This window comes from Gallus gallus, chromosome 2 (assembly GCF_016699485.2).
Source record: "Gallus gallus isolate bGalGal1 chromosome 2, bGalGal1.mat.broiler.GRCg7b, whole genome shotgun sequence".
Classification (NCBI taxonomy): domain Eukaryota; kingdom Metazoa; phylum Chordata; class Aves; order Galliformes; family Phasianidae; genus Gallus; species Gallus gallus.
Genome location: NC_052533.1, coordinates 83,920,504 through 83,946,880, shown reverse-complemented (window position 1 = coordinate 83,946,880; position 26,377 = coordinate 83,920,504). Strand labels below are relative to the sequence as shown.

General features: G+C 45.0%; 1 protein-coding gene and 1 long non-coding RNA gene across 13 annotated transcripts in view; one reads left to right on the top strand and one right to left on the bottom strand.

Moving 5' to 3' along the window:
- EPB41L4B (erythrocyte membrane protein band 4.1 like 4B) overlaps window positions 1-5,295 on the top strand; it is a 169,153-nt gene extending 163,858 nt beyond the window's left edge. For all 4 annotated transcript variants that reach the window (XM_015282344.4, XM_046935227.1, XM_046935212.1 and 1 more), the window contains exon 25: window positions 601-5,295. In XM_015282344.4, coding sequence (XP_015137830.2) covers window positions 601-670 — 70 coding nt within the window. In that variant the 3' untranslated portion in view covers window positions 671-5,295. The remainder of the gene's footprint in view (window positions 1-600) is intronic.
- LOC107052653 overlaps window positions 1-26,377 on the bottom strand; it is a 47,592-nt gene that overhangs the window by 19,962 nt on the left and 1,253 nt on the right. For 4 of the 9 annotated variants that reach the window (XR_005857321.2, XR_005857320.2, XR_005857318.2 and 1 more), the window contains exons 2-3: window positions 5,149-5,271; window positions 2,300-2,467 (exon numbers count right to left, since the gene is read on the bottom strand). This is a non-coding gene — a long non-coding RNA (uncharacterized LOC107052653). The other 5 variants (XR_005857323.2, XR_005857322.2, XR_005857324.2 and 2 more) reach the window with 4 other exon arrangements.

The following is a 26,377-nucleotide window of genomic DNA, read 5'->3' as shown; positions in this document are numbered from 1 at the left end:
GCTTTCCAAGCATCAGCTACTGATCTCTCAGAACAACACAGTAAACTGTTGCTTTTCTTCCCAATTTTTGCTATTTATTAGAAATGGGGCCACGCAGCTCAGGTCACTCCCAGTGTGAGATTCAGTGTGTGACCAAGGACATCCGGGCTCTGCTTCCCCTACCCTGACGTGTGCACATGAAGCGGGCCGCAGTAAATTCAGCATAGGTGGATGTCCATCCAACTCACACCGTGCTGAGGAGCAGAAGGCTGTAACACCGTTCTTTTGAGTGCTGGCATTTACTGTAGCTGTTTTGTTTTATTTTTAGAGTCTTCGTTCAGCTCCCTTTGAAATCAGTAGCCTTTAGCAGAAGTGAGGTTAAAACATAAACAGTTTAGCCATATGGGTTTTTCTGTGTCCTTTTCCTTGCTTCTGTTTGCTCTTCAGAAATATCAAGCGGTACTTGCTTTTGAATCAGCCATCAGTTATCAGCCTTTTCACTGAATCGAGTCTGACCTTTTTCCCCCTCTTTCGGTATTTCAAAAATGTTAATTATTTTAAATTGAAATCTGAGACTTATTGTGGTTCCCATAATTGGCTGTTTGTGCATTAATTACACAGCGCTGAGACTCTGAGGCGTGAACTTGAGAGAGAGAAAATGATGAAAAGACTCTTGATGACAGAATTATGAAATTCTCGCTTCCGTCTGATGGAGAATGGATCGGGGCCTTTCACGTGCCTTCTGTCTGTTTACATTCCTCTGCTTCTGTGTACTCAACATAATGCATCGGGAAAACGTGTGATATTCCTGACTCGCCTGGATTCACTACGGTTGGTTAAAATTCAGTCTTGGCTAGACTTTAACTTGAAGGAGTTCCTTTATTCGTTTGCTGCTGGGAAATAAACCTTCAATCCTTTATCTCTCCTGAGATTTTATACTATTAACACAGTTAATTTCAGGTTTGGTTTTGGTAAATCTAGGGCAAAAAGGATCAGCAAGGAGCAAACTGATCTCTATTGGGAAACACTGTTCTGTACATATGTTAATAAGTGCACAGAAATTAATGTTATGCAGAATATTTTGATAGTAACATAGAAAATATGTCATTTTGTACAACTGAAAATTGCAATGAGCAACCGCTATTTGTTAAAGAACCGTTTTTAAAGCAGAAGAATGATTATTACATCCTAACCCCAGGACTGTTAGTCTCCACAGAAAAACGAGTGGCTGTCTTACTAAATTCTTAACTTTTACTCAGAGATACAAATAGCTGCAGGGGGAGGACACCCCTCCACAAAGGTATACGCACCCAACACTCCCCACAGTCTGCCTTCTCAACCTCAACCTGAAACTAAATCTTATTTTATTTCCATTAATGATTAAAAAAAAAAAAAAAAAAAAAAACAGTTGTTTAAAGCGATTTGCTACTGACTCTCTAGCTTGATACTGACTTTTTGTAACTTGGTGGGAAGTTCCAGCTTCCCCAGGTTGCTGGGCACTTAGGCTTGCCCGCACGTAGACGGCTCCAGCTACAGAGCCTGGGCAGCACGAGTACAGCTGGCACAGCCAGGGTGTTTCCCTCTCTGATCCACCTTCCTGCTGCACTGATTTATCGATCACATTAAAAGTAATACAAATAGTTTGTGGCACAGGGTTGGGTGGGCGTTCTCATCAGCAGGACCGCAGCCTCGAGGAGTGTGTTGTGGTATACAGGTAACACGACCAACAGTTTCCTAAATTGTAAAGAGTAGTTCTCCATTTCCCCCTGTCCAGCAGTGCAGGGTTGCCTACAAAGCTACCAACAACTGACTGTCAGCTACAAGATACTATTCCAACAGGAAAGCTTTTGTGTGTTTTGTATGGCTGAAGATGTATATTTTTCTGTTACTCTGTACACTGTGTTCTCTGGTTTGTACTAAGATAAAAGATTGTCCTTAATTTGATACTGATTACGATGGCTTTATCTCAGCTTAACCCGTTTGTTTGTGTGGAGGCTGGGAAGTGATTGCTGTGAGACTGAGTTTCCTTCAGTTAGCTTGTGCTCTTCTGCTTTCTCCTCTTTGAGAGGAGAAATCTTGAGGGCATCACAGGACTGTGGATTGCAATGTAAGAGGTATAAAATGACTTGTCTATCTTAGATTTACTGGGACAAGAAACTAGCATGAGGCTTCCCAGTTAAAATCCAGCACCCCAAATCTTTCTGGTTACCATGAAATGGGGCCAAATAAACAGTACAACTGTGAGGTAGAAACCTGCAATGCAAAATGCCATGATGTAGCTCAACACAAAGAATGGGCACGAGGAATCATAGAAACACACCTGGACTGCAGATTTCAGAGCACTCCGATGACATTGCTGGGTAATCAGACACAACCTGTATGCTGTCCGTCTTCTGGTTATGGTGCCAAGGCGTTCCTATTCCTTATGTTTTCGTGTACCTCTCCATCAGTCCGAGGTTATTAAAAGTGAATGAGGAACATTAAATCGCTGTGAAGAGATCAGAAAAGAAGGGAACATGCAACACACATCAAAGTCTGCATGTTCTGTTTCCCATTACTCCTTGCTTACCACTTCCCAAAAGGTCCCAATGGAGGGAGGAGCAGCAGCACCTTTGTCCGCACCCAAATAAGACTGAGCATTGGAAAGAACAAATAAATGAAAACTCTAATTAGAGATGCTGTTTCAGGAAAGTAAAGTAGGTTTTCAAATGGCACAGCACTGACCCTAGCTGGACCTGATCTGCTGCCTGCAGTTAGGCAGCACCCACTTGCATGTGAACTGGTGGCTGTTTCACAAAGTCATCACTGAGGGAAAACAAAGGAAATCAAATTTGAGTGCACACATTGGTTGTGTTGATTGCCTTGAAATGGACATTGAGAACCCTGCAATGTGCCTTCAGGTCTGGGGGCAAACATCCACTTCCCTGCTTTAGGGCAGTCTGGTCACATATGCAAAAGCCTTTAGCAAAATGGAATGCCTGGCTCAGACCAGCCCTTCTGATTTTCTTGCTCATCAACAAGCTATTGGTTTATTCTTTTTAGTGCAGCCTTTTACTCCTGTTGTCTAAAAATTCTTACGCTAAACTATTCAGAACTGGAAAACAAAACATGTGAACCAAGGTAACTTCGCGGTGGCCATGTCCCCGCAGCTGGGGCTGCTCTGGCATAGCTGAGCTCCTTGGTCCTCCCAGACGGAGAGGGAAAGGCTCGTGTGGTCACTCAGTTCCAGTGGGGCATTTCCCACCAAAAACCCCCACGTACGTTGCCTTGTCTTGTTTTAGTGTCTTATCTACTGGCTGCCACTGTTTCCTATTCTGCAGTCTAATGGAGCTTTATTTAACGCATTAGACTGGTATTGAACTAAACTTTTAGCTGCAGAATGTCATCATGTTGTTCTTTCTTACTGTGTATTTTCTTCAGCCACGCCTAAGCATTTCAGTTTCCACATCCTTTGAATATCAAACAACACTCCTGCCTCGCCTCCAGTTGGAAATTATAACTTTAGGACACCTGTGATCCAAACTACAGCAAACAAGACAACGTCAACATGAACATATGCTGGGGGCATATAGTCCAGGTTTGCCCCTAGGCTTTAACTTTACAGGTGTGAAAGGATACTCTGCCCGAAGGAATGTCTATATAATAGTGCAGAAGTATCTGAGCTAGCTTTAATGAGCTTGCATATGTAGTTGTGGCAGCATGAAGCCCAGCACAGGCTATCATTACCATGTACATTGACACATGTAAAGATAGATAACACATTTAAACAGCAGCCTTCTGAAGCATGGTCTCCAGAGCTAGTGACAGAACAGGGTGGCTGGAAGGAGCCTGTCCTCCAGCCCTCTAGGGACGGGCTTCATCTCACCTAATGCTATATGTCCAGCTCTCACCTGCAGAGAGATCCAAGGGACTGCCTTCCAGAGGTGCCTCTGACTTCAACGTCTACCTTTAAATTGCTTACAGTCAAGCGAGATGAATCCTGCCCTCTGTCCCTCTGGCTAGGCCTACATTGCAAGCCCTTGCCAACAAGACTACACCATCTAGGGGTCCTTTGAGATTCGATTTGTGACCAGCATAGCTCTGCAAGCAAGACCTAGCTCATTAGATGTAAATATGCCACCGAACGCCCTGTTGTCAGAACAGCTTTCATCCCTCATCGGGGGAGCAAAGAGCTGGGACAGCTGCCACTGGCTGGAGCTGAGAGGCATCAGCTGGTGTTATGAAACCAGTTATGAAACCAGGACAGCTGGGGACGCCTCCTGCATGGCCATGCTGGCAAAGCCTCCGGGGCTCCCGGCTTTCAGCAGAGCCCAGCAGGGTGCCCCGACCTGGCAGGCAGAGCTGGGCTTTCAGGTGCGAAGTTGCCAAGTGGCAGAATGCAAGGTTGTCGTGCTTCGGTGATTCAAGCAAAATTTAGCAGCCAATTCAGCAGCTATGCAAGGAGTTAAATATTTTCTCATATTGCAATCTCTTATGGAAGCCAACCAATCGCGGCTCATTTTTGTGTGGTTCAGGTGTTTTCACTATTTTGTTTTAAAGGGGATAACCAGGTTTTCCTAGGAAATACCGTTTGAGATCCCCAGTCTCAATCGGATCCCACGCTGTGTGCAGATCTCTCCCATTCAAATGTACTCAGCCCCTGGAAATGCAATGTTTGAAAATTAACTCCTGGGAAGTTTCAGCTTGTGGCTTCACATCTCTCTTGCAACAGGACCCCATGTGCTCATGAAACAGAGCTGGCAATGCAGGGAAATGTTTCAATGGAGGCAGCACCATGTTTTGTTTGAACTGTTTATGAATATCCTTCGTTTTTCTTTTCTTTTTTTTCTTCTGTTTATTCTTCTGAATACATTTCTGGTTCATTGGCTACAAAAACCTACTCGTAATTATGCAACAGAATATTGTTTCCTTCTTTTCTTTTATTTTTTTTTCTTTATTATTATTTTTTTAATTTTGATGTCCTGATGTTTAAGGAGTTTGCAATAAATATACTGGTGCTGATCTGTAATTGCATGTAAGATCAGCCTCACAACTGTGTTTTGTAAAGTTAAGTGCCGTAAAAGAACCCACGGGGAGGAGAAGGAAGAGAGGGAGTGAGGGGAGGAGAAGGCTTCTCTGGCAGTTGCAGCCTGGGCTGGTGGGCAGCAGCTTTAAGGAAAGATCACTCACCCCGTTTTGTTCCATCTGGGTAGCAGCATGTATCACCAGACAGTGTGTGATGGCATTTTGTTGAAAACATGCCTGGAGAGAAACTTTTACGGCTCAGCTGTTTACCTGTTCCTGTATTCATGCCTGCAATAAATAAGATGAAAAATACATCACAGAGTCTGAGCAGTTTGTAGTCAGATCAGTGACTTAGGAGGCATGGGACCTCCTAAACATGTATATAAACTTCCACGAACACATACACAGGGGAAACACGCAGTTGAGCTGTACATGCTGGTCATCTGTGGGCCCTCAGTAGGGCATGCTGTGCTGAACGCTGCGGCAATGGAACCTTGGTGAGACCAAGGCAGAGCAACACAAACCATGGCATGCTGCTGGTGTCTGAGCTGGGCCCCAAATGTGGCAAAAGGCGTTGCTGGGGTGCAGGGCTGGAGAGAAGGCATCCACTGCACTCGGGGCTGAGAGACCCCAACTTTCTGAGCTGCTCCGTGAAGGAAAATGCAGTAAATACATAAATACGTTAAAAAGTATTTTAAAATATCATTGTAAGTAGTTTTTGTTTAAATACAGTTAAAACATTTCACTTAGATTTTGCCCTTGGTCTTGCCAGCCTTTCGGTGTCTAATGAGAAGCTGCTTCAAGAATGAAACATTTCCACTTTCTTTTGCTAAATTAGGACATTTTCACATTCACTTTCCCAATGCATTTGTGAAATGAAATCCCAGTAACATTCACCCCATTTTCTGAGGCTGCCAAAACTCTGTAGTGGGAAGGAATATGATCCCATCACAATTTCTCCAGCTGGGTATTCATCTATTTTTAATCTCTATACAGGGAAATGCAACAGATCAATGTTCTTCCATCAGCACTCAATTTATACCAAGAAAATTGATTATCCAGCCAGCAAACCTAGTTAATTAATTCCCCTTAAGATCTGTCTTTGCTAAAAAAAAAATAGTGTTCTGGGGTGCAGCGGATGAGCAGCTGTGCACTGAAAGGTCACCAAACACACCTGTGTAACTTGGCTGGGACTGTGAAGCATAAGGATTTTAGAGATATAAATCTGAAACATTTCTTGTTTTATTATCGGGTGACTGATCTATGGGAGTGGACGTGAGGTCATTAAGATCAAGTCTCTTTCTCAGGGGGCACGCTTTCTAGAGCAGAAAAGAGATGTTGCATGGGAACTATTAACTTAGAGGGAAGATGAGGCCATAGCTAGCAGCCCAACCACACTGCACAAAGCCTGCTGTGGGTCAGGAAGGCGCTGGTGCTGGTGCAGACGCAGGTTGGTGAAGCAAGCCCCAGCCCTGGTAAGAGGCCATGGCCATGTTCTTGCCAACGTCAGTGAAGCCTGTGAGCGGTCAGCACAGGGATCCCCATGCATAAATTCAGTTTGCTCTAAAGGAGAACCCTACAGCAACCTGTTGGCTGGCTTTCATCACACCTGCTGAAGGAGACCGTAGGATCGTAGAATATCCCAAGTTGGAAAGGACCCATAAGGATCATAGAGTCTAACTGCTGGCTGCATGCAGCGCCACCCAAAATTCAGACCATATGGCTGAGAGCGTTGTCCAGACACCTCTTAAGCTCCAGCAATGCTGGTGCCATGACCCTGTGGAGCCTGCTCCAGTGCCCGACCACCCTCTGGTGAAGAACCTTTTCCTGATATCCAACCTGAGATGCCAGCGAATGAGGGAATTAATAGAAGATCAGCCATTGCCCTCCTCCAGCCGCCCAGAGCACATCTGTGCGAGTAGCCCAGCCCATGGTGGGAGGTGAGGAGAGCAGCTTTGCCCTGTTTGTGAGAAGTCAGGCATGAGATCCGCAGAGCTGAGGCATCAGACACCTTAGGCAGCTCCGACCATCACAGCTCTTTCCTGTGCATTGTCAGCAGCACATACAGCATATGGGGTGGCTTTGCTCCAGGCTTTAGGGCTGTGATGGTCAGGGGAAGAGGAGGCGAAAGCAACAGGGAGAAAGGGAGCAGCAAGCCGCCCACGCTGTCTGCTGCTGGTGCCCTGACAGCCAAGCACCAGCTAAAGAAATGTTTGCCTTTTCAGTTTATTATAAAACAACACATACAAAACTGCATTGTTATATATGCAATTGATACTAGTTATGTATAGTTATATATTTTTAGTGTATGTGGTGGCAGGGAGGGAGAAGAGTTTTCCTTTGGGGTGGACTGTGGGGGTACCCAGCATCTCCATCCGACCTGCAGCAGTGCTGCTTCCAGGCTGCCTGGGACACTGACGGCCAGAACACCACCATGAGGGACTTCTGGTGACTTCACCATGAGGGGACTTCATGCTATTGTGTCAGACTGTGAACCACAGGAAAGAAATGTGGGATGGGGTAAAAGCCAGTGAGGCCCTGCAGCATGTCCAGAGAAAGGGAATGAAGGTGTGAAGGGTCTGGAGCACAAGTCTTACAGAAAGGGGCTGAGGGAATTGGGATTGTTTACTCTGGTGAGAAGGAGGCTCAGGGGAGACGTTATTGCTCTCTACAGTGACCTGAAAGGAGATCGTAGCAAGGCCTGGGGGGAGTCAGCCTCTTCTCCCAGGTGATGGTGATAGGACAAGAGAGTACGGCCTCAAGCTGCACCAGGGGATTGGGTGTTGGAAACAATTTCTCAGCAAGAATAGTGAGGTATTGGAACAAGTTGCCCATGGAGGTGGTGGAGTCACCGTCCCTGGAGGTGTTCAAGGAATGTGTCAGTGTGGCACTGAGAGACATGGTTAGTGGGCGTGATGGGGATGGGTTGGTGGTTGGACTAGATGATCTTAGTGGTCTTTTCCAACTGTAATTATTCCATAATTCAGTGTCTCATTTCTCCATAAAGCCAAACTATCAACTTATTAATCCCCATCAGGTGCTCCAAAGTAAGTGCTCTCTTAGCAAAGCAATGCAGCTGGAATTAATCTTGCAACATATAGTGTGAAATAAATCACAAGGGCAGCACAAGCTGGGTGCTTTTCTCCTTTTTTAATAGGAGCACAAGCTCTCACCTGCCAAACCTGAACTACTGTTGTGGCAACAAAATCAATAACAAAGATCTAGGTTTGCCCATTTGGTCTCATGGGAGAAATGCCATTAAACCGCAGTGAAGCTGTATTAATTGCTTTTTTTCCTTTGTGTGTGTGTGTGTGTGTGTGCTGAGAAAAACAGACAGACAAACCAACCAACCAAAAAAAAAAAAAAAACCCAACAAAAATCAGGCCTGTAGAGCAGCAGCAAGGAAACCATAGTTACTAAATACCTTTCTGGAAGGAGGGAAACCATCTTCTGGCAGACAGAATGGCATTTCTCAGCAATGCACTTTCATCCACTTGCGAGATTACCAGCTCCCATCCTTCCCCACCAACCCAACTTTGGTTTCCCAGTATGGCGATCGCTGCTGGTGCTCACACCGGTGGTGTGAAACATCCCATACAAGCTGCCCCATGCCTGTCCAGCTCGGTTTACTCAATGCTGAAAGATGTGGGTGAGCTGCTGCCCTCACTGCATCTGATGGGTCCCACCATAAAACAATGTGAGGTCAGCAGTGAATTCAGTAAAAAAGAGCGTGTCTTGGTAGATCTCAGCAGCCTTGTCTCCCAGCTGTATGCATTACATATGAATGCAGCAGCAAAAACTCCAGGCTCCTCTATCTATGGACATCTTAATCCTGGAAGAAACTCTCCTGCAGCATTGAAATGGTTCGGGCAATCTCCACATGCCTGAGAGGAGCCTTACAATGTGTATGACTTCTATCCTTAGATCATCCCAGGGCAGTTCCTGTCTCCCCTGGCAGCTCCTGGCCATCCTGTTCTGGCACTGCAACCTTTGTGGGGAGAGCTGGCACAGTTCCTTTGGCACGTCTCGTCCTAAAGTCCAATAAGCGTTGTTTATGCTCAGATAGTAACTGAAAGGATAAAAAAAAAGTGATGCTTCAGTTGGTCGACAAGAGTGAGGAGATAAATGTAATTAAAATAAATGCAATATATTGTGAGATGCTACCATTTAATTAAAAGTATATGAATTATGCATGCATCTCTCCTACAGCCTGTAAATGTAGGCTCAAGCGGTTGCTGACACACTCACTCTAGCACCCCATGAAACACACGGCTGCTTAATGTCCCAATCACATCCTGTACAATTCCTTAGGGGTAAACAAGAGCATACATGGGGTGTGCCTGGACTTATCATTGCTTTTCCACATGCTCAGGCAGCCAGGCGTGAACCTCATCCCACCCTGGGAAGATGGAGAACGCCTTTTGGGTAACTCATACAACGTCAGACCCCAAACTCATGCACAGAATGGCCCAGCAGTGGGAAAGGGACCAGGCCACTGACCCCTCCAGGAGGACAGCAGAAAACTCACAGGGCTGGGATATCAGTAAGAGCCTCAAAGGAGGAAAGACCTCAGCACCCACAGCTCCTCAGAGCCAGTACTGCCCCCTGTTCCTGTGGGATGCCTCAGGGCTGGGCTAAGCTGCCAGCAATCTGACCGCAGGCCCATTCATTAGTATGGAAGAGCATCCTCCTATAAACAATTTGCTGTCCTTAGAAGTAAACAGGAAGTCTTCCCCATCAAGGCAGACAGATGCTCTTTGCAGAGCTGCCATGCCCATCACAGCAGATTGCATGCAGGGCTATGCCATCTATCTTCTTCTAAAGGCTGCTTCCCTCTCAGGCTCATCTACCAAATGCAGTGAGCAAGCTGCCGGGAGAGAAAGCAGATCCCATTATTGTTTGCAGAAAATGCAAGCTGTCCATTATGAAATTAAAACAGGAAACGAAGCATCTGGGGGGCGGGGAGAGAGATTCCTCCCCCTAATCACTTCACAGAGGTCTATACATAGAGTTAGAGCTTGCAGTAAATCACATCTTGTTATTGGCCAGATGTGCAAACTTATGAAACATTAATCCAAATGTTTCTCTCTGGCTAATTTACTGCTGATATGTTCCTCATTTCCATGCCTTACGGAAAAGAGAATGGACAAGATCTTTCTCTTAGTATGCTTTCACGAGTTTTGCCTGTTTCTTCTAGGTAAGCTTTGGCCTGGGTTCAGCAAGGCACTTAATGCTGCACCACACAACTGTCTCTCTCAGGCCTTGCCCAAAATAGACGGGGAAATTCAAGCAGAGCCCAACTGCGTGCGATGCCAGGACTTCACATCGTGAGATTTCTGACCAGGTGCATTTGATCAGCCAGGCTCTACTGTTTTCCTGCACACTTTCTCACTGATGAAAAGAATAATACATAACAAAGCCTTGAAGCTGCGGCCTGCTGTAAGAAAGATAGGTGGTTTGTTTTCCTCCCTGCATGTGGCGTGGCTAGGTCAGGATAAACACGTTGCATTGAGCTTGCAGGGCTCAGGGGATGCGTGGGTCTCACCACCTGCGGGAGGCTGAAGGCAACATAAAAAGTTCATATAAAAAAAGAAACAAAGTTCATATAACGGGATTTCATCTAAAACTTCCACATGGAAATGGGATCACTTCAGAAGGATTAGTGATGAGTGTACAGGTATCAGTTAGATACTGGACACAAAGAAATGTGACCTCTCTCAAAAGAAGAAGTTCTGTTGGCGTTCCTACCAGGGAAAGACAACAGACAAATGCTGCACCTGCCTCAGAACAGCCCAGTTAGAGCTTTCTGGCCCAATCTGAAGCAACTGGACTGTCAGCGAGAATTAATTTGAGGCGGCCAGCATTGCTACACAACGTGACTTAAAAACAGTTAATCTATTAGGTCTAGAAATTGTGAAAGTGTAAACTCTGCTGTTGGCTGATAGAATTTCTATTGGGTAAGTATCACTGGGATACAAAAAAACCCAACATAGCGGTTTAACTCTTGTTTTCTGGGAGTTCTGCTGCAGAGAGCCCAGACATAGCACCAGCAAGGAAAGAATAAGCAGGTTGCAATGATGTTGAGGTGCTTGGGATGCTTCTGAAGGCACAGGCTTGCAGTTATCATAGGGTAACTCACAAAACAGGCTGAAATCCACAGTAGCAGCAGTCCTACTAAACAAGCTTTCCTAGCCTTTGGGCTCATGAAAGGTAGGGAGAGGGCTCTTAAGGAGAGACTATAAGCCCCTTTCCTTCGAGTTCAGGGTACACCCTGTAGTTATCAGACTTCTTCTTGAGCTAAAGAGAGGAGTAAATCCTTGCTTCTGCTCTGAACAAACCCCGTCATTCAAAGCTGAGCTGAGCTCTTGCTTATCATGATAAAGAAAATTCGAGGCTTAGCACTTTAGCAGGGAGGGCACGCTGCAGTGTAAGCAGTGTGGTACAAGAAGGTTTAAAGAGGAAAACTAGTAGGAGTCCTAAAACCCTAGGAACTAGAAGGGCAGAATGAGGATAACTGCTCCCACCTGAATGAGCACTCAGGTACACACCTGGAAGAAACCGGAGTTTCTCAATACCTCAAAGGAGTAAATAGCTCCATGTATTTGCTTTGGTGGCTTTCCAAGCTTGCTGGAAAATGCTTTATTCATAGTCATACCTGTATTCTTTAATCTATTGACATCCTTTTCTTTCTGCCCAAAGGGCTTACTCTTAGACTCTATTGTTTTGTAAATCACAGAGGTGGTTCACTGGAATTGTTAAACTTCGCTGAAGTTTTATGCACAATGGCTGTCTCAAGCAGGATAAACAAGCAGACAGATCAAGGTCTCCTGAAGGCAGAGCTATCTGATCCACATGCAAAGCAGTAAGGTGAAGCTGATCACCAGTCCTTCTGAGGGGGTTTTCAGTTTGCTGTTTTTCACAGCCACCATGGTCTGCAAGTACCAAGACAAAGGCAGAAATGCACCAGGCAGAAAAGGAAGCCAGGGGACCTCAGGCACAAACAACCATAACTTCTACCTTCCACATAGGCTCAAGAGAAGAGCTGGGAGAGTTATGGGGAGGGATGGAAAAGTACTTAAGAGAAACTGTCATCCCATTTGACTTATGCTGTGACCATGGAAACTACATTTTGCATACTGCTTCTAGTGGGAGATAGAAAAAAGCCCTGAGAACGTCTTCTATTCCTTACCTTAGGAAAACACACACAGGACCATAACCTATAAATGTTCCATGCTCCTGCATGCATTGGGCTTCAAACCTTTTGAAGGATAGATAAAACATGAAAATCATCCAGATGAATAAAAGTGCATTTCTTTCCCATATTATCATGCTAGTAAACACCACTGATGCTTATCTGCATCTCTGGCACCTAATTATAATCATTATATATATATTGTATATATATATGTAAAATAAAAGCTCACACAGATGTAGAACATCTATGGCCTTTTTTGCTACCACTGCACAGCTCTGCAGCTAGTAAGAATCTGGAATCTTTAAAAATAATAATAAATCATAAGCCACAATTTGTGATTCAACATAACTCTAGCCTTGGACAAGGCAAAAAGGGGTGCAGCAGGCGGAAAGGAAGCAGTATACGTGTGTACACAAGAGCTGCTAAAATAAATTACTAGAATACTTCTAAATGCACACTGAGGCTGAGTGGCATTGGCAGCTCTCTCAGTGAACCAGAGCCATAGGAGCTGGAAGTAGTCCCGCTGCAGAGGATAGTACTATATGTGGTTTACTCTGATCTTGGACCGAGATGCCATTGGAAAGACAGGTCCTTGCCCTTCTACGGCACAGTGCTCCTGCTGTATGCTTTGGACTGCTGCTAGGCTTTTGTCTTTGTACCATTAAGCGTGTCAGGGAGTTGATGTTCTGGAAAATGAATGCAGTAACAAAACAACTACTTTGTTCATCCACCTTGTAACACCTGAAAATGCAAATGTTGGCTGAAGGAAGGTGGTGAGTGCAGGGGTGGGAAGCGAAAAGGGATTGTCCCTCATGAAAATTAAATCGGCTTCGATGAAATGATAAACCATCCTCCACAGTGCATGGAGAGGGTTCATCTGCTCCTGAGGATAACGTCTCTCAGAGACTTGGGGTACTATTGAAAACTGGAAATGGAAGTCACTGCTTGAAACATTGATTGAGCACCTGGTAGGAAGGCAGGGCCAACCTAGGGGAGCTCAGGTGCAAGCAATGCACCTGAATGACAGGAAAGGGTGGAGCCAGGATCCATCCTTTCCCAGACCTCATTTAAGGGTTGCCAGGGGAGCTGAGGGTGTCTTTTTAGGGATTTTTGTGTGCTTGAGGCCTCTCAAAGGTAAGTAGAGTCTTTTCTTTATTTCTCTACTTACTGCTGTCATGTTTGATTGGTTCCTCACCTGTTGTGGTCTGGGGTCGTGCTGCTATGCTTTCATTATTGTGCATTCTAGTGTGTTGCAGGTGTTAAATTTAGTACTGAATTTTTTCAGTACTCCCTTTCTAATACTTTGTATGACTTTAATATGACATAGCTGTAATGATATTGGTTGGAAAGGATCTCCAGAGCTCATTGACCTGAGTTGATTAAAGTACCAATATCTTTAAGTAGATCAATAGCTTCTGATCTCTTCTTATAATTTTGTGGGTTTCTTCCATTTCTCTTATCAAATAGCAGTCAGAGCATTCAGGGATGCTCTTGGGAGGACACTTGTCTTTGAACCAATGCATTCACTGCCAAAGGAAAGGAAGGAAAAGTACATGGGATACTGATAAGGAGAGTTCACTGTTCAGATTGTTGTTGTTTCTCTAAGATTTACTGTACAGCCCTGGACCACTATACAAATCAGTGGAAACACCAAGACCAGGAGAAGAGTCAGTGAGAAGACAATAATGTCTTGCTGTACCTTGGTCAGGGCTTTGCTACCCTGTGGAGATTGTAGTGATAGTGGTGATGGACTTTCTTTCCTGAAGTTCATTGCAGTTTGAAACAGTCAACTTGAGGAAAAATATTTCCTAATGTTACTCAGGCTTCTTCTGCACTGCTTTGTCTGCCCTACCAGGTAATGGGTTAGGAAGAAGTTATGACACTGTCAGCCAAACGTTACTGTTGTACTGCTTACAGCACATATCTTGTAACCTCATTTAACAAAGACATGGAAATGAGGAAAGCTCCTCTTCTTCATTGCCAAAAAGATATTCAGCTTGCTGGAACTGGTCAGATAAATCCAGGGCATCCTGCAGTTTTTCTCAGCCAAAACAAAGAGTAACCTGCCTCTGTATGGTGGAAAGACTGCTGTCTGCTGTTGTGTGATCTTAAGTCAGGCAAGATCAAAAATACAGGCAGTGGTAAGCTGAAAGGCCCTGACACAAGGCTGAGGGGTACAGCAGGTAACCAGAAACAGGCATCTTGAATGCACAGGTAGTGTTAGGGCACCAAGCAAGTTATTTTTATCTTGTTGTTGTTTTTAGTACTCTTGGAAAGATTTGTAATAAAACGGAAGTGAGATTGGGAGAGGTGGATGGAAGGAAAGTCATTTAAAAGTAAAAACCCTTTGTTAGGGCATCCAGACGCAGCTGAGCTATCCAAACCTTCTGCACCCTAAGGATTTCATCCTGTTATACTCAGCATTTGCTGAGCAGATCATATGCACCATCTCATTTTGTACTGGTAAAGGAAACAAGGATTTTAGGATGTTCTTATTTTATTACTGAAACAAACATTACAAGTAGCTCTGGGTTTCTGGTGCTGGCCATGTGGAGACCATTATAACCATGACAAATGGTGCAAGGGAATTGGTGTAGAGGCTGACACCAGAGGGAGTGACTAACAGTAATTGTATGCAAAAATGCCATATCACAGCAACAAAATCAGATGAGTAATCTGGTACCTAGCCTTGAGGCAGCTGTCTGGCTGATCTCAGAGATCTAACTGCAGCAAAATGTCAATGTTTTAATACCTCTGACATTTCTTTAGCTTCAAGTGGCAACAGTGAATCCTCCTTGGCTACTTTAATAAGAGATGACTATATCAGGAGAAGCAGGTAATGCTGCTTATCTGAAGAGACAATACTGAAAGTAATCTTTTCTTATTGAATTTAAAAGTAACAAACATCAAATAGAAACCTGGCTAATTAACTAAAGCCATCAAACAATCCTTAAATTGATTTAGTTTCAAGTAAGAGTGAAATAGATTTAATGCCTAGGACTCATCCGAGCAGCTCAGGCAGATCCTGCCTTTTCTGCATCTCCAGAAAGGTTACATTCAAGGAAAGGTGGTCTGTAATGCACAAAGCAGAGTGAGGCAGCACTCGGGGCTTAGTAAGCTTACGACATCTCACAGGAGTGTGTGGGCCAGGTGACTGCTGCCATAAGCTGGCACAGCTCTGTTCGGCTCACAGCCTGCACCATCCCTTCTAGGAAACGAGGCAAATAGAGGCTGGTAAAAATGAGTGTGTCACCCCATTTCTGAAGGGCAAAATGGGGAGACTGAGCTGCTTTGAAGTTACTTTCCATTTTATAGGTGGTGATGATGATGATGCAGGTGTTCCTTCCCTTTAAAAACGCAGATGTTCCTCTGCACCCACATATACCTGTAGGACAATATATATACATAACACTTTTTAGAGAGCTCCAGGGAGCAGCCCAACTCTTGGAAGAGCTCTGGCAGGCAGCAGCCTCAGTAGGCAGCACAGGCCGACACTGCAGATCTTTCTGCTCAGATAGGACTGCTGTCCTTTAATTAGCCCAAATTTAGTGTGACTACCACAAGACAGCAATATTTGTTGCTCGAAATAAAGCACTGCGGGACTGAGGGGAGTATGGAAGAAACATACTGGGCAGATCAGTGGTTGTGTGGGACCATTCTACTCTCAACAAGAGGTGCTTGGTTATTCTGCTGCTGCTTAGTTTGGATAATGGGGTATTTGATCACTTTGGCTATTATGAGAGGACAAGATGACCCTTGACACTGTACTGTTCAAGACATAATGAAGAACATGGAACATCTCTAAACCCATTTCTAGGTATCTGCAGTCTGACAAAAGGCACTTTGCTGAAGGTGACCAACCAAGTCCCAGGGCCAAGGCAATGTTGCTGAGTCAGCACGTGTCTGCACTATAACTGAAAGGTTATGTTATGATGTAGCTGAGGTATTACCACATGTGCCTGCATCTATCAGTTCAGTCAGCATTGGCTGGGCAAGGATGAATGAATCAGAAGAGAAATTACCAAAATTTCTGAGAAATGCAAAGAAATAGGAAACTGATGAGCAAATGACTCCATAACCCTTTCAGATTTAGTAACAACAACAGCATCTATCCTTGGCAACACCATGGCTGTCCCGCAGAACTGCTTCACGGTTTGAGAGAAATGCTGCTTCATGCTGGCAAAACTCTGTCAGATGGTGATATTTTCCCTGCCTGGGGTTAGGTTTCTTAGCTGGCAGACTGCACCATGTGGGAGGATCAGGCAGGCTTCACGCCTGTCCCATATGCTGCTCTTCCTCTGTAACGACACAGGTCTGCAAGTCTGGCTGAAATGAAGTGAACAGCAACCCTTATCCTGCTGAGAACTATTTATTTTCAGGTAGATGCCATGCTTATTTGTGAAGTTTTCCTGGTACTCCCAATCTTCAAGGCCTACTCTGATCCTATTCACTTTCCTCTTGCTCTCTATGTATGCCTACATTGCCCTTGCAACACAAGTCCATCCAGACCGTAGGCACCACCTCATTTTTTTTTTTTTGCTGGGGATGCCTCTTTGAAGTTCATTGTTTTCTTCAGCTTCTTTTGAGACCCCAGGAAATTTCTGAGAATAAATATTTGCCTGTCTTATTGCTCATGGTCAGAAATTCAAATATTTGGGAAGCCAAGAAAGTAGGCTTTCTACAAAAGTAGCAATACAAGTGTACAGTTCACTCCAAATGAAAATGTGAGCAGCGGGATAGACTAAATTAATCTTTTTCTCAAAGATAACTTTTAATGAAGGAGGGGTTCTCTGCAAAAAATGTTTTTGCAGTTCTTCTAAAAGTTTCAAATAGAAGAATAAATTACATTTTGTATCACTTTCTCTTTAATGCGACTGAATGGAGATGTTTTTAATTAAGACAAAAATCTCTATGTTAATAGCCTTGATTAAAGGGGCTTTTAAATAGTTTATCTGCCTGGCTACTTTCCTTCCTAAAGCTCTGAAGAGGAAGATGTCTTTCATGTTGAATTTAAATGCTTATTATCCCTTTGAACTCTGCCAGTCCACTTATTAGAAATATTATTCTTCTCTTCTAGCCTGTGGTGTCGGCTCACCACGAGGTTTTAGTAATGCCACTCTCTGGGGAACACTGCTGGCTTAGCTGAACTCTGAACAAGCAGGTGGGGGTAATATTTCAAAGACTTCTGTGATCTGCTGTTTCATTTCTGTGCCAGCCCTGTAGTAGGGACTCATGACATCTGTATGGTTGTATCAACAAAAACAACGGAGCCTTGGTTGTGTCTGTGGGCCTTGTATTACAATAGCCACTAATAGCTTATAAATGGTGATCTTCGTTCAAGGCATTCCCCCTGTAGTAACCAGGGAGCAGGAGGAATCTGGGGGGAAGGGAGATGGGATGGGCAGGTTCACAGAAAAATCACTGTTAGATGTGATGTGAATCAATAGAAAGGTTTCTTACAAAGCCTCCCAGTATTTTTTCTAATGATGGATATCAGATATTTTCTGAGTAACTGGAGTCCTGTTCAATGTCCTGCAGACCAGTGCACAAGTGCACTTGAGCTCTTTCCTTTCTACTCATTTGCAACACATGCCAGGCACCTGCCAATGTCAAGTATGGCAAGAAGCTCACCTGAAGGTTACACAGCTGGGCATGCATGGACTGCAGGCACCTGTATCTGTAAGGAAACCAGCATGCTTGCTCACTTCTTGTGCCAGAGAAAGAAATGAACCAGTCAGGGCTAATGAATGATGCAGTCCTCTGTGGCTGAAACATTGCCCTCCCATCCAACAATGAAAACTGGGGGGGAGATCCATATACAGGAGCTGACATGAATAAATGGGAAGTCTTATTCAGAAGTGCACAAAGCCAAAGCTTCATTCCCTTCTGCTGGGAGGGCAGCACACCTGGTCAGAAGAAGCAAGCAGCAGGTGAGCTGCTGCTTGTGAGGCTATGCATAGTGAGGGGAAGAACTTCTACCTCCAGTAATCCCAGTAGCAAGGAGAGGGTGGGCCTGTGAGGGAGGTCCAGCCAGTTCTGAAGAGCAGTTTTGGTTTAAGAAAGGCTTACAGGAAGCAACAGGCTCTGCCCAGGCCCTGTGCCAGCCTCTTGTCAAACCTCCCAGCATGAGGAAGAGTGGAAGGAGAGAAGCATGAGGAGATCATGCCTCTGATGGCAGAGAGGACAGCACTGAAGGAAAGGGGGGGAAATGATGTGAAGGTCAACTGTTCAAAGAACAAGGAAGCACTGTAGATGTTTGGTCTTGTAATTCTGCCTACACACCTGTGCCTTGTTAAGCCAGCAGTTGTTGACTCAGCCTGTATTGTTCCTACGTCTCTTGGGCCTGTGGCCAGCTGTACCACTAAATGTTTCATTTGCAATTATTTGAATAGTATTCCTTTTCAAAATGGAGCAGGATGGTAGTCTGTATGGGGTAGCAACAACACAGTGCTGTGCAATAGCTTCCTCATTCCCCTGAAGCTGAAATATCAGCACTGCATCTCAAACCTACACAGGTCTCCTGTGAAACGCTACTGGGTCCCTCCATTAGCACAGTTAGAAGTATGAAGCAGAATTATCTTCTGTTAAGAACTATGCCTTTGCTTAGCCATAGTTCTGGAGGTCTTTGTGTGCCAAGTTTTTTCCAAAGTGGCTAAATATGCTTTTGACAGTTGCCCCAAAAGTAGAACTCAAATTAAAAAAGACAAGATAAAAATAAACACTGATCAACTCTTCCATTCATTGCAAGCTGTCAAAGGGGACGGGTTCAGTGGAAAAATGAATGTGTGACTGTGTCATTAGAAGCTGAGTCACCATACATGCGCAGGTAGCTGGGTGGAGTGGCTGAGGTGACTGCTGCCAACCTCAGCTTCAGCACAGCCTGGCTGTCAGGGAAAAGCTTCTCAGAAGTAGGAGTTTCTTGTCTTCTCAAACCTTTCTTCAAACTGGCAATGAAAAGCCAGGATTCTCTGTGAATAAAGTGAGGTATCAAGCATCAATTTTTCTAGTGATAACTGTTTGGATAAGAGCAACCCAGTATATGTGAATATACTAAGAACAGTCCTATGGTATGAGTTTGAGGAAAATGCTAGGATCAACAAAAACTCTGGTTTCCTAAAGAAAATTTCAAAAAGGTGCTCTTCTCTTGATGTTTGCTGGGAAATGTCAATATCAGTGCTTTCCTACAAATAAGAGTGTTGGTGAGTTTGAGGTATCTTTCATGCTGTGTGGTTGGGCACTGGAATGGGCTCCCCAGAACACATGCTGTGGTACTGAGCTTGCTGGAATTCAAGAAACATCTGAACAATGCTCTCAGATATATGGTCTGATTTTTGTGTGGTCCTATGTGGAGCCAGGAGTTGTACTTGATGGCCCTTGTGCATTTCTTCCAACTCAGGATATTCTGTGATTTGCTACAGATGGAGAAAGTTGAGCTGCTTTGCAAGCATGACTGCCACGCCACTCTCCCTCCATCCTAGAGGGAATATAATGGCATCCACTCCTTGCCTAACACTTACGGTGTTGCTTGCAGCCTACACAGTGTAAGTCATTGCACCTCCTCAGCCAGTCGTATGCACTGTTCTCTTGGGATCTCTCTTCAGCATGTGGCTGGCATTCAAGAGGACTAATGGGATCAGCAAACTCATCTCTCCTGGGGATGTCTAGAAGAAAACCGAGTTGGCAGATTTACAGTCTACAGATGGCGGCAGCAGCAGACACCAGCTCCACTGCTTTTTCTGTGTGTGGTTCCAGGTTTGTGCCTTTCTGCCATAGGTGGAAGAAGGACTTTGTCCCAGCAATGCCTGGGGTCAGGGAGGCTGCAGGGTGCTGGCAGGGGAATGCTGCTGCTGCTAGTGAGAAGTAGTGAGAAAACCTTAGCCTTTTTGCCACCCGCTGCTGCATTTAGTGGGGTGTTGGCATATGCAAACATTTTCAAGGGCATTGGGAGAGCAATACACACATGCAGGGAAACAGGATGTCACAGCGGAAGAATTTGTTTTTTTTTCTCTGAGTACCAGATTGACGTGTGGATTTTTTTCCCACCGTTTCCATTTTCCACTGATGAACACTGGTTTCAGTAAATGCTGTAAAGACTATTTTCCTGTCTCAGATCAGCATAGCAACAGCATCAGAACAAAACTCAAAGCATCAAGTTAGCAACATGCTGAAAGGGCTTCAGAATTCATCATATGCTGCCATTTATTTGAAGTATAAGGGAGGGGGTTCTGCACAGAGTGCACCTTAGGCTGTTGGCAACCTTTGCTCAGTGCACGTTAGCTGCCAAATGAAGATGAGCCAGATAAATACCTGCTCTTTAATTAGGTTTATCCCTGTAAACAGCTGTATGAAAAACATTGAAGTAACCTGAGGATATGTTATGTAGCTGCAAAATAGAAACAAGAAGACGTAAGTTTATTATTTCACTACAAGAAAGACATTGAGGCCCTGGAGCGTGTCCAGAGAAGGGCAATGATGCTGTGAAGAGTCTGGAAAACAAGTTTTATGGGCAGTGGCTGAGGGACTGGGATTGTTCAGTCAAGAGAAGAGGAGGCTCAGGGGGACCTCATCGCTATCTACAGCAACCAGAGAAGAGGTTGTAGTGAGATGGGGTTGGCCTCTTCTCTCAGGTAGCCGTGACAGAAAGAGAGGGAATGACCCCAAGTTGCACCAGGGGAGGTTTAGGTTGGGTATTAGGAAAAATCTCTTCTCAGAAAGAGCAGTGAGGCATTGGAACAGGCTGCCCAGGCAGGTGGTGGAGTCACTGTCCCTGAAGGTGTTCAAGAAATGTGTGAGCATGGCACTGAGGGACATAGTTTGTAGGCATGGTGGGGATGGGTTGGTGGTTGGATTGGATCATCTCAGAGGTCGTTTCCAGCCTTAAAGACTCTGTGATTCTATTATTCATTACTGGTGTTGCATAAAAACCTTAACAAGAAAATACCAGCCATTTATCTTTTTTGGTTAGTAGAAGCAAGAGGAGCAACTGGCACTTAGAGATCCTTTCCAAAGGACACAAATTATCCTCTAACAACCCTCAAATGTGATGTTTTTACCCACACGCTGACTCGTATGGGCAAAAAAATATATAAAACAGTCCTGTACACTGATATGTCTGGGGAAATAAACCATGCTGACCTCTTGGGCACTGTGAGAAGTACACCTGCACTTGGCTAGTTTAAACTAATAACAAGTAAAATATTAAAAAAGGAACTTTTTTTTTACATTGTTTGCAAACATTTCAAGCCCTCCGAGGCTGTACTGGTAGCAGACCTTTGGGGCAGGTCACAGCAGGGTAAATGGCTTTATGCTGGGTTCACTCCTGCATCCTAGGTTCCAGGTCTCCCATACACCTCGTGGATGTCAGCACAGCCTGTAGTGAGGCTTCCGCGAGGCTCCACTCTCCTCCTGAGGATACTTCTTCTATACCAAAGGTCTTGGCTGCAACTGATTTCCCTTTGTTTTAAATGGCAACGAAAGTGCAGGCCATTCTGAAGTCAGCAATCACTCTCTGGCTTCTATATGAGCACAGGTAACGAGCACAAATGTGCTTTTCAATAACAGCATGCAGAGAGTGAAGTTTCAGACAAAAGCAAGGATTTACGGTGTAATTTCCTGTCAGTGCTACACAATTGGCCCTACCACCTGAGAAAGCCTTTACCTTCCTACTAATTACATGTAGAGGAGTCTGAATCTTTCCACCCTAAAATCGTTCCTCATCCCTCTGTGTGCATGCCGTGCTCCCTCTATTGCCCTAGAGGCTGATGGCTCCCACCAACGCTTTACACACGTTCAGGGGGTGAGCACGTAAAGCAGGCTGGAAGGAATCCTGGGGCTATCGCAACGCCACAGGCCGCAGTCCTGAGGGCCCCGAGTCCGTGGCGGCCCGGGCAGGGTTCTCCCGCTCTCTGGAGGAGAGGGCAGCCCAGTGGCAGCTGTGGCGGGCCCGCGCGGGGGGCAGCGCTCGTCCTGCGGTGCCGTGGCGCCCCTCGGCGGCCCGATGCCGCTACTGGCCGCGGCCCTCAGCGGGCGACGGAAGGCGGCTTTCTCGGGGAAGCCCCGGGCAGGGCACGTTGAGGCCGTGAGCCCCCCGCCATTCCCGAGGCCGGGCCCCGGCATCCCTGCGAGAGAGAGAAAGCCGCCGGTCCCGGGATTTCATCCCTGGGTTGTCTGAGGCAGATGTCTCTTCCTGAGGCTGGGAGGGGTGCGACGCGAACGTGTCCCCACTTCCCTCGTGTGGAGCTGCCCCAGCTCACACAGGCAGAAAACAGCAGAGAACCAAAGAGTTCTCTTCTTTTCTCCTGCCTGCTTACACCCACCTAGAAGACGAGGGCATTATTATTATTACTGTTAATTATTATTTCTTTAACTATTACTCTTACTTAGGCTCTGAACTGGCAGGGAAAGACTGCTTTAAATAAATGTTCTCCAACATGCAGAACTTTCAAAGCTTTTCTGGATGGAATCTCAGGAGGAAACGGGGGTTTCATACATATATATATATATATTTGTTAATTCTTATTTCTGAGTTCCTAACTAATTAGGATGAAATGACATTGTCACACATGGAATTAATTGAATTCTGACAGTACTGTTTAAACTCCTTAAAACATTCCTACCTCAGTGAGCTCTTTGCTAATACAAGCTGAATTTTCAGCTCTCTGGGCCAACTTCTGCACAATAAGTAAATGGTATTTATGCATGGGGAGGCCTCAGTGCAATGCCCTCTATTGCGAGTTCTAATAAAAGGCTGCTCTGTTTTGGCTCCTTATTAGAATAACACTATAAATAGCCTCTTTGTAGGAAGGACTTCATAAAAACGGGGAATTTTTTGCTCCAACGCCTCCCGGTGCACATTGTGCCACCATCTGGCAGATCTGGCTTCCAGGGCAGCTCTACCTCCCAGCGCTTCATTCATGCTGGGGTAGCATGGAGTGCCAGAGGGGTAAAAAAACCCCACAATTTCAGAGAAAAGAAATGACTGCCTGATGTAAACAAGTACACACATACACACACACACACACACACCCAAAAGCTGCGCCATTTCCATATGCTTTGGGAAGGCTCCTTAGTGCTTGCTGAAGCAAAACTCATGCTGATTTAGTGTCTAAAACTGCAGGACTTGGTCTTCAGATTGAGGCATGTTATGCTTTCAAAACAGAACTCAGAGACACTGCTTTTTTCCTACATTAGATTAATTTTATAGATAGAGTGCTGTTGTGAGCACTATGGGCTGCAGAGGCGATGATGGCCCTTGGATCAAGACCAGATATGTAATTCCATGTAGGCAGGAAAAGGAAGATTTACCAGTGCTAAGCAAAAGATGATCTAATCATCTAAAACAGTTTCTATTTGGGTGGTAACATACTGAGAGTCGGTATTTTCTTGCCTTTTTCCAGAAGCTGTGAAGCAGTACCATGCCTCCAAAAGCCTCACACACCCCTTGCTTAGCAGCTTTCAGAAATGCCACATCTTTTCCCTCAGTAAGTTTTTTTGTTTGTTTGTTTGTTCTTCTAAGGTGATCACTTGATTTTTCTCACAGAGATGTTCTTAATTAGTTGTCACCCAACATTTTTTCCTTCACCAAAAATCTTGAAAAACCTCTGACTGCAAGATATTCCTAGTATATTTTCTCTCCTATCTAAGTCACTAGCACAGCAAGCATGTTGCTGTACTCATGGGTAGTTAACTACAGCACGGCATTTCTTCTTGAACAAATCAAGGTGACTGCTCAATACAATACATTTGTATTGCTGTTTAATTAAGGGAAACATAAGATAACTTACTGGCAGGGCAAATACATATACCACATTGAACGAGTCTGCAGTAAGGGTTTGAGGGAGCTGTGTATGGATTACAAATTCCAGCTGAGATTATTGCAGAGCTATTGCAAGAATGCTGCTGTCTCATGAGTTGTTTTATTAGCACTGGTGGATGCCTACTGAGTTTTTGATACCTCCACTTGAGGGAAATAGACAGGAGCACTAAAATTTAAGGAGCTCTTCTTTAGGCACAGATTTGCTGAGGAAGAAGCTGTAAGAACTTGACCGGATTCTGGTTTTGGGAGCACACCGGAAACAGTAATAAGCTGCCATGAGCTGAGTAAGGAAGTTGAGCCTTTTAAAAGAGGACAATTAAATGGAGAAAATCCACTAGATTACGTATAGAAGCAGGAGAGCAATAGTTGCTTCTTCTGGTGCAGGGATCCAGTGTACCTGGCCACAGAAGCAGAGGGGGAATGTGTTTGAGATGAGTGGTCTCACACAAAAGACACACGTTAGAGGTTTCATTAGCCTCACACTCTGCCAGCATTCTAGCCTTTCTACAGCCCTCTCCCCATGTCAGATTGTGCTGTTACAAGGGGGTTTTACCTCCCAGCCCCCTCCCAGCCACTCCTGAACAACAGAAAATTGGAGACTGAACCAAGATTTATATTTGCATCTGCTATCTAAACCATAACTCAGCATGTCCAATCTGTGGTCCATGGGTCACATGCAGCCTGGCATAGCTCACAATGTGGCCCATCCCCTGCCCTGCACTATCACCACAGCAGCTCTGCCATGCCAAGCAGCCTGGCCTGGCCCCTCAGCATCAACTGAACATCATCTGTGCGCTATTAAACCTGACTGAGCTGAAACTCTGCATGGAGAGCACCTTCCCATCAATATTTCACTACATATTGTTGCTGTGTGACAGATGGCAGCAGAGGGGCAGTCTAACAAAATGGCATCTGACATGGAAGTGCACGTGGAGCAAAGGTGTATCACCGAATCCCTCCAGGTGGAAAAAAATTGCACCCATTGACATTTATCGACACCTGCTGAACATCTGTAGAGACCAAACAGTGAACATGAGCACAGCGAAGCAAAGGGTGGTGTGTTTCACCAGTGGTAACAGTGACAGTGGGTCACCTCTGGTAGTAGAGATTTTTACAAGCACGGCATTCAGACTCTTGTTCACTGCTGGCAAAAATGCAGAGTTAATGGTGGTGACTATGTTGAAAAAATAGTATTTTGTAGCTGAGAATTTGCTCTATTAAATGGTGTTATTGTGCTCTTTGTGTTGGCTATCATTTCCTTTGAAATAAATAGGAGGCATTAGTTTCACTGAAACCGATGTATACGCAGTCCGAGACAATTCCTCTTCACTCAGTGTGGCCCAGGCAGGGCAAAAGGTTGGACACTCATGCCATAACTTATTCCTGAAGCTTTCATTTCTAGTCCAAACGGCCCCAGATGAATGAACCTCTAGGGGAAAAGTATGTTTTGAGAAACATGCAGAATCAAGAGACTAGCCTCCAGGGATGAGTGAGAAAAACCTCAGCCTCTATTTCAGGGAACGGACTGTAAGACTGAGCATCAGCAAACCAGGAATTGTCCAGGATAGTGTGAATAAATCACGGAGGCAATTTGGCTGCTGGATTTCCCTGAGGCAGGAGATAATAGCTTAAGAAGCATTGGAAATCACCAGACCTCTGACTCCCACTGTTGCCACTGGAAAAGGCTCCCCAGGGCAGAAGTCATGACCCCAAGCTGCTGGGGGACAACGCTCTCAGATGTAGGGATTGATTTTGGGTGGTCATGTTGGAACCAGGAGTCTGACACACACACGATCGCTGTGTGTCCCTTCCAACTCAGGATATTCTATGGGTCTGTGGCTCCATGCTGAAGGACCACAGTGCCTTCTAGCATGCAGTTCATATATAATGTGGCATCTGTACGTCCCATCCAGGAAAGGTGTCACCAGGTTGTGCAAGCTGCAAAGTACAGCACTTGAAAAGTTTGAACATTCAAGGATTCACACTGCTCATGAGACTAGTTTCATAGAATCATAGAATGGCTTAGGTTGGAAGGGACCTTAAAGATGATGTAGTTCCAACTCCACTGCAATGGACAGGGTTGCCACCCAACAAACCAGAGTGCCCAGGGCCCCATTCAACCTGGCCTTGAATGCTTCCAGAGTTGGGGTATCCACAGCTTCTCTTGGCAACCCGTTCCAGTATCCCATCACACTGAGTAAAGAATTTCTTCCAACCATCTGACATATATCTCCCCTCTTTTAGTTTAAAGCCATTCTCCCTTATCCTTTCACAATCAGATAGTGTAAAAAGTCGGTCTCCCTCCTGATTATAAGCTTCCTTCAAGTACTGAAAGATCACAACGAGGTCTCCCCAGAGCCTTCTCTTCTCCAGGCTGAACAAGC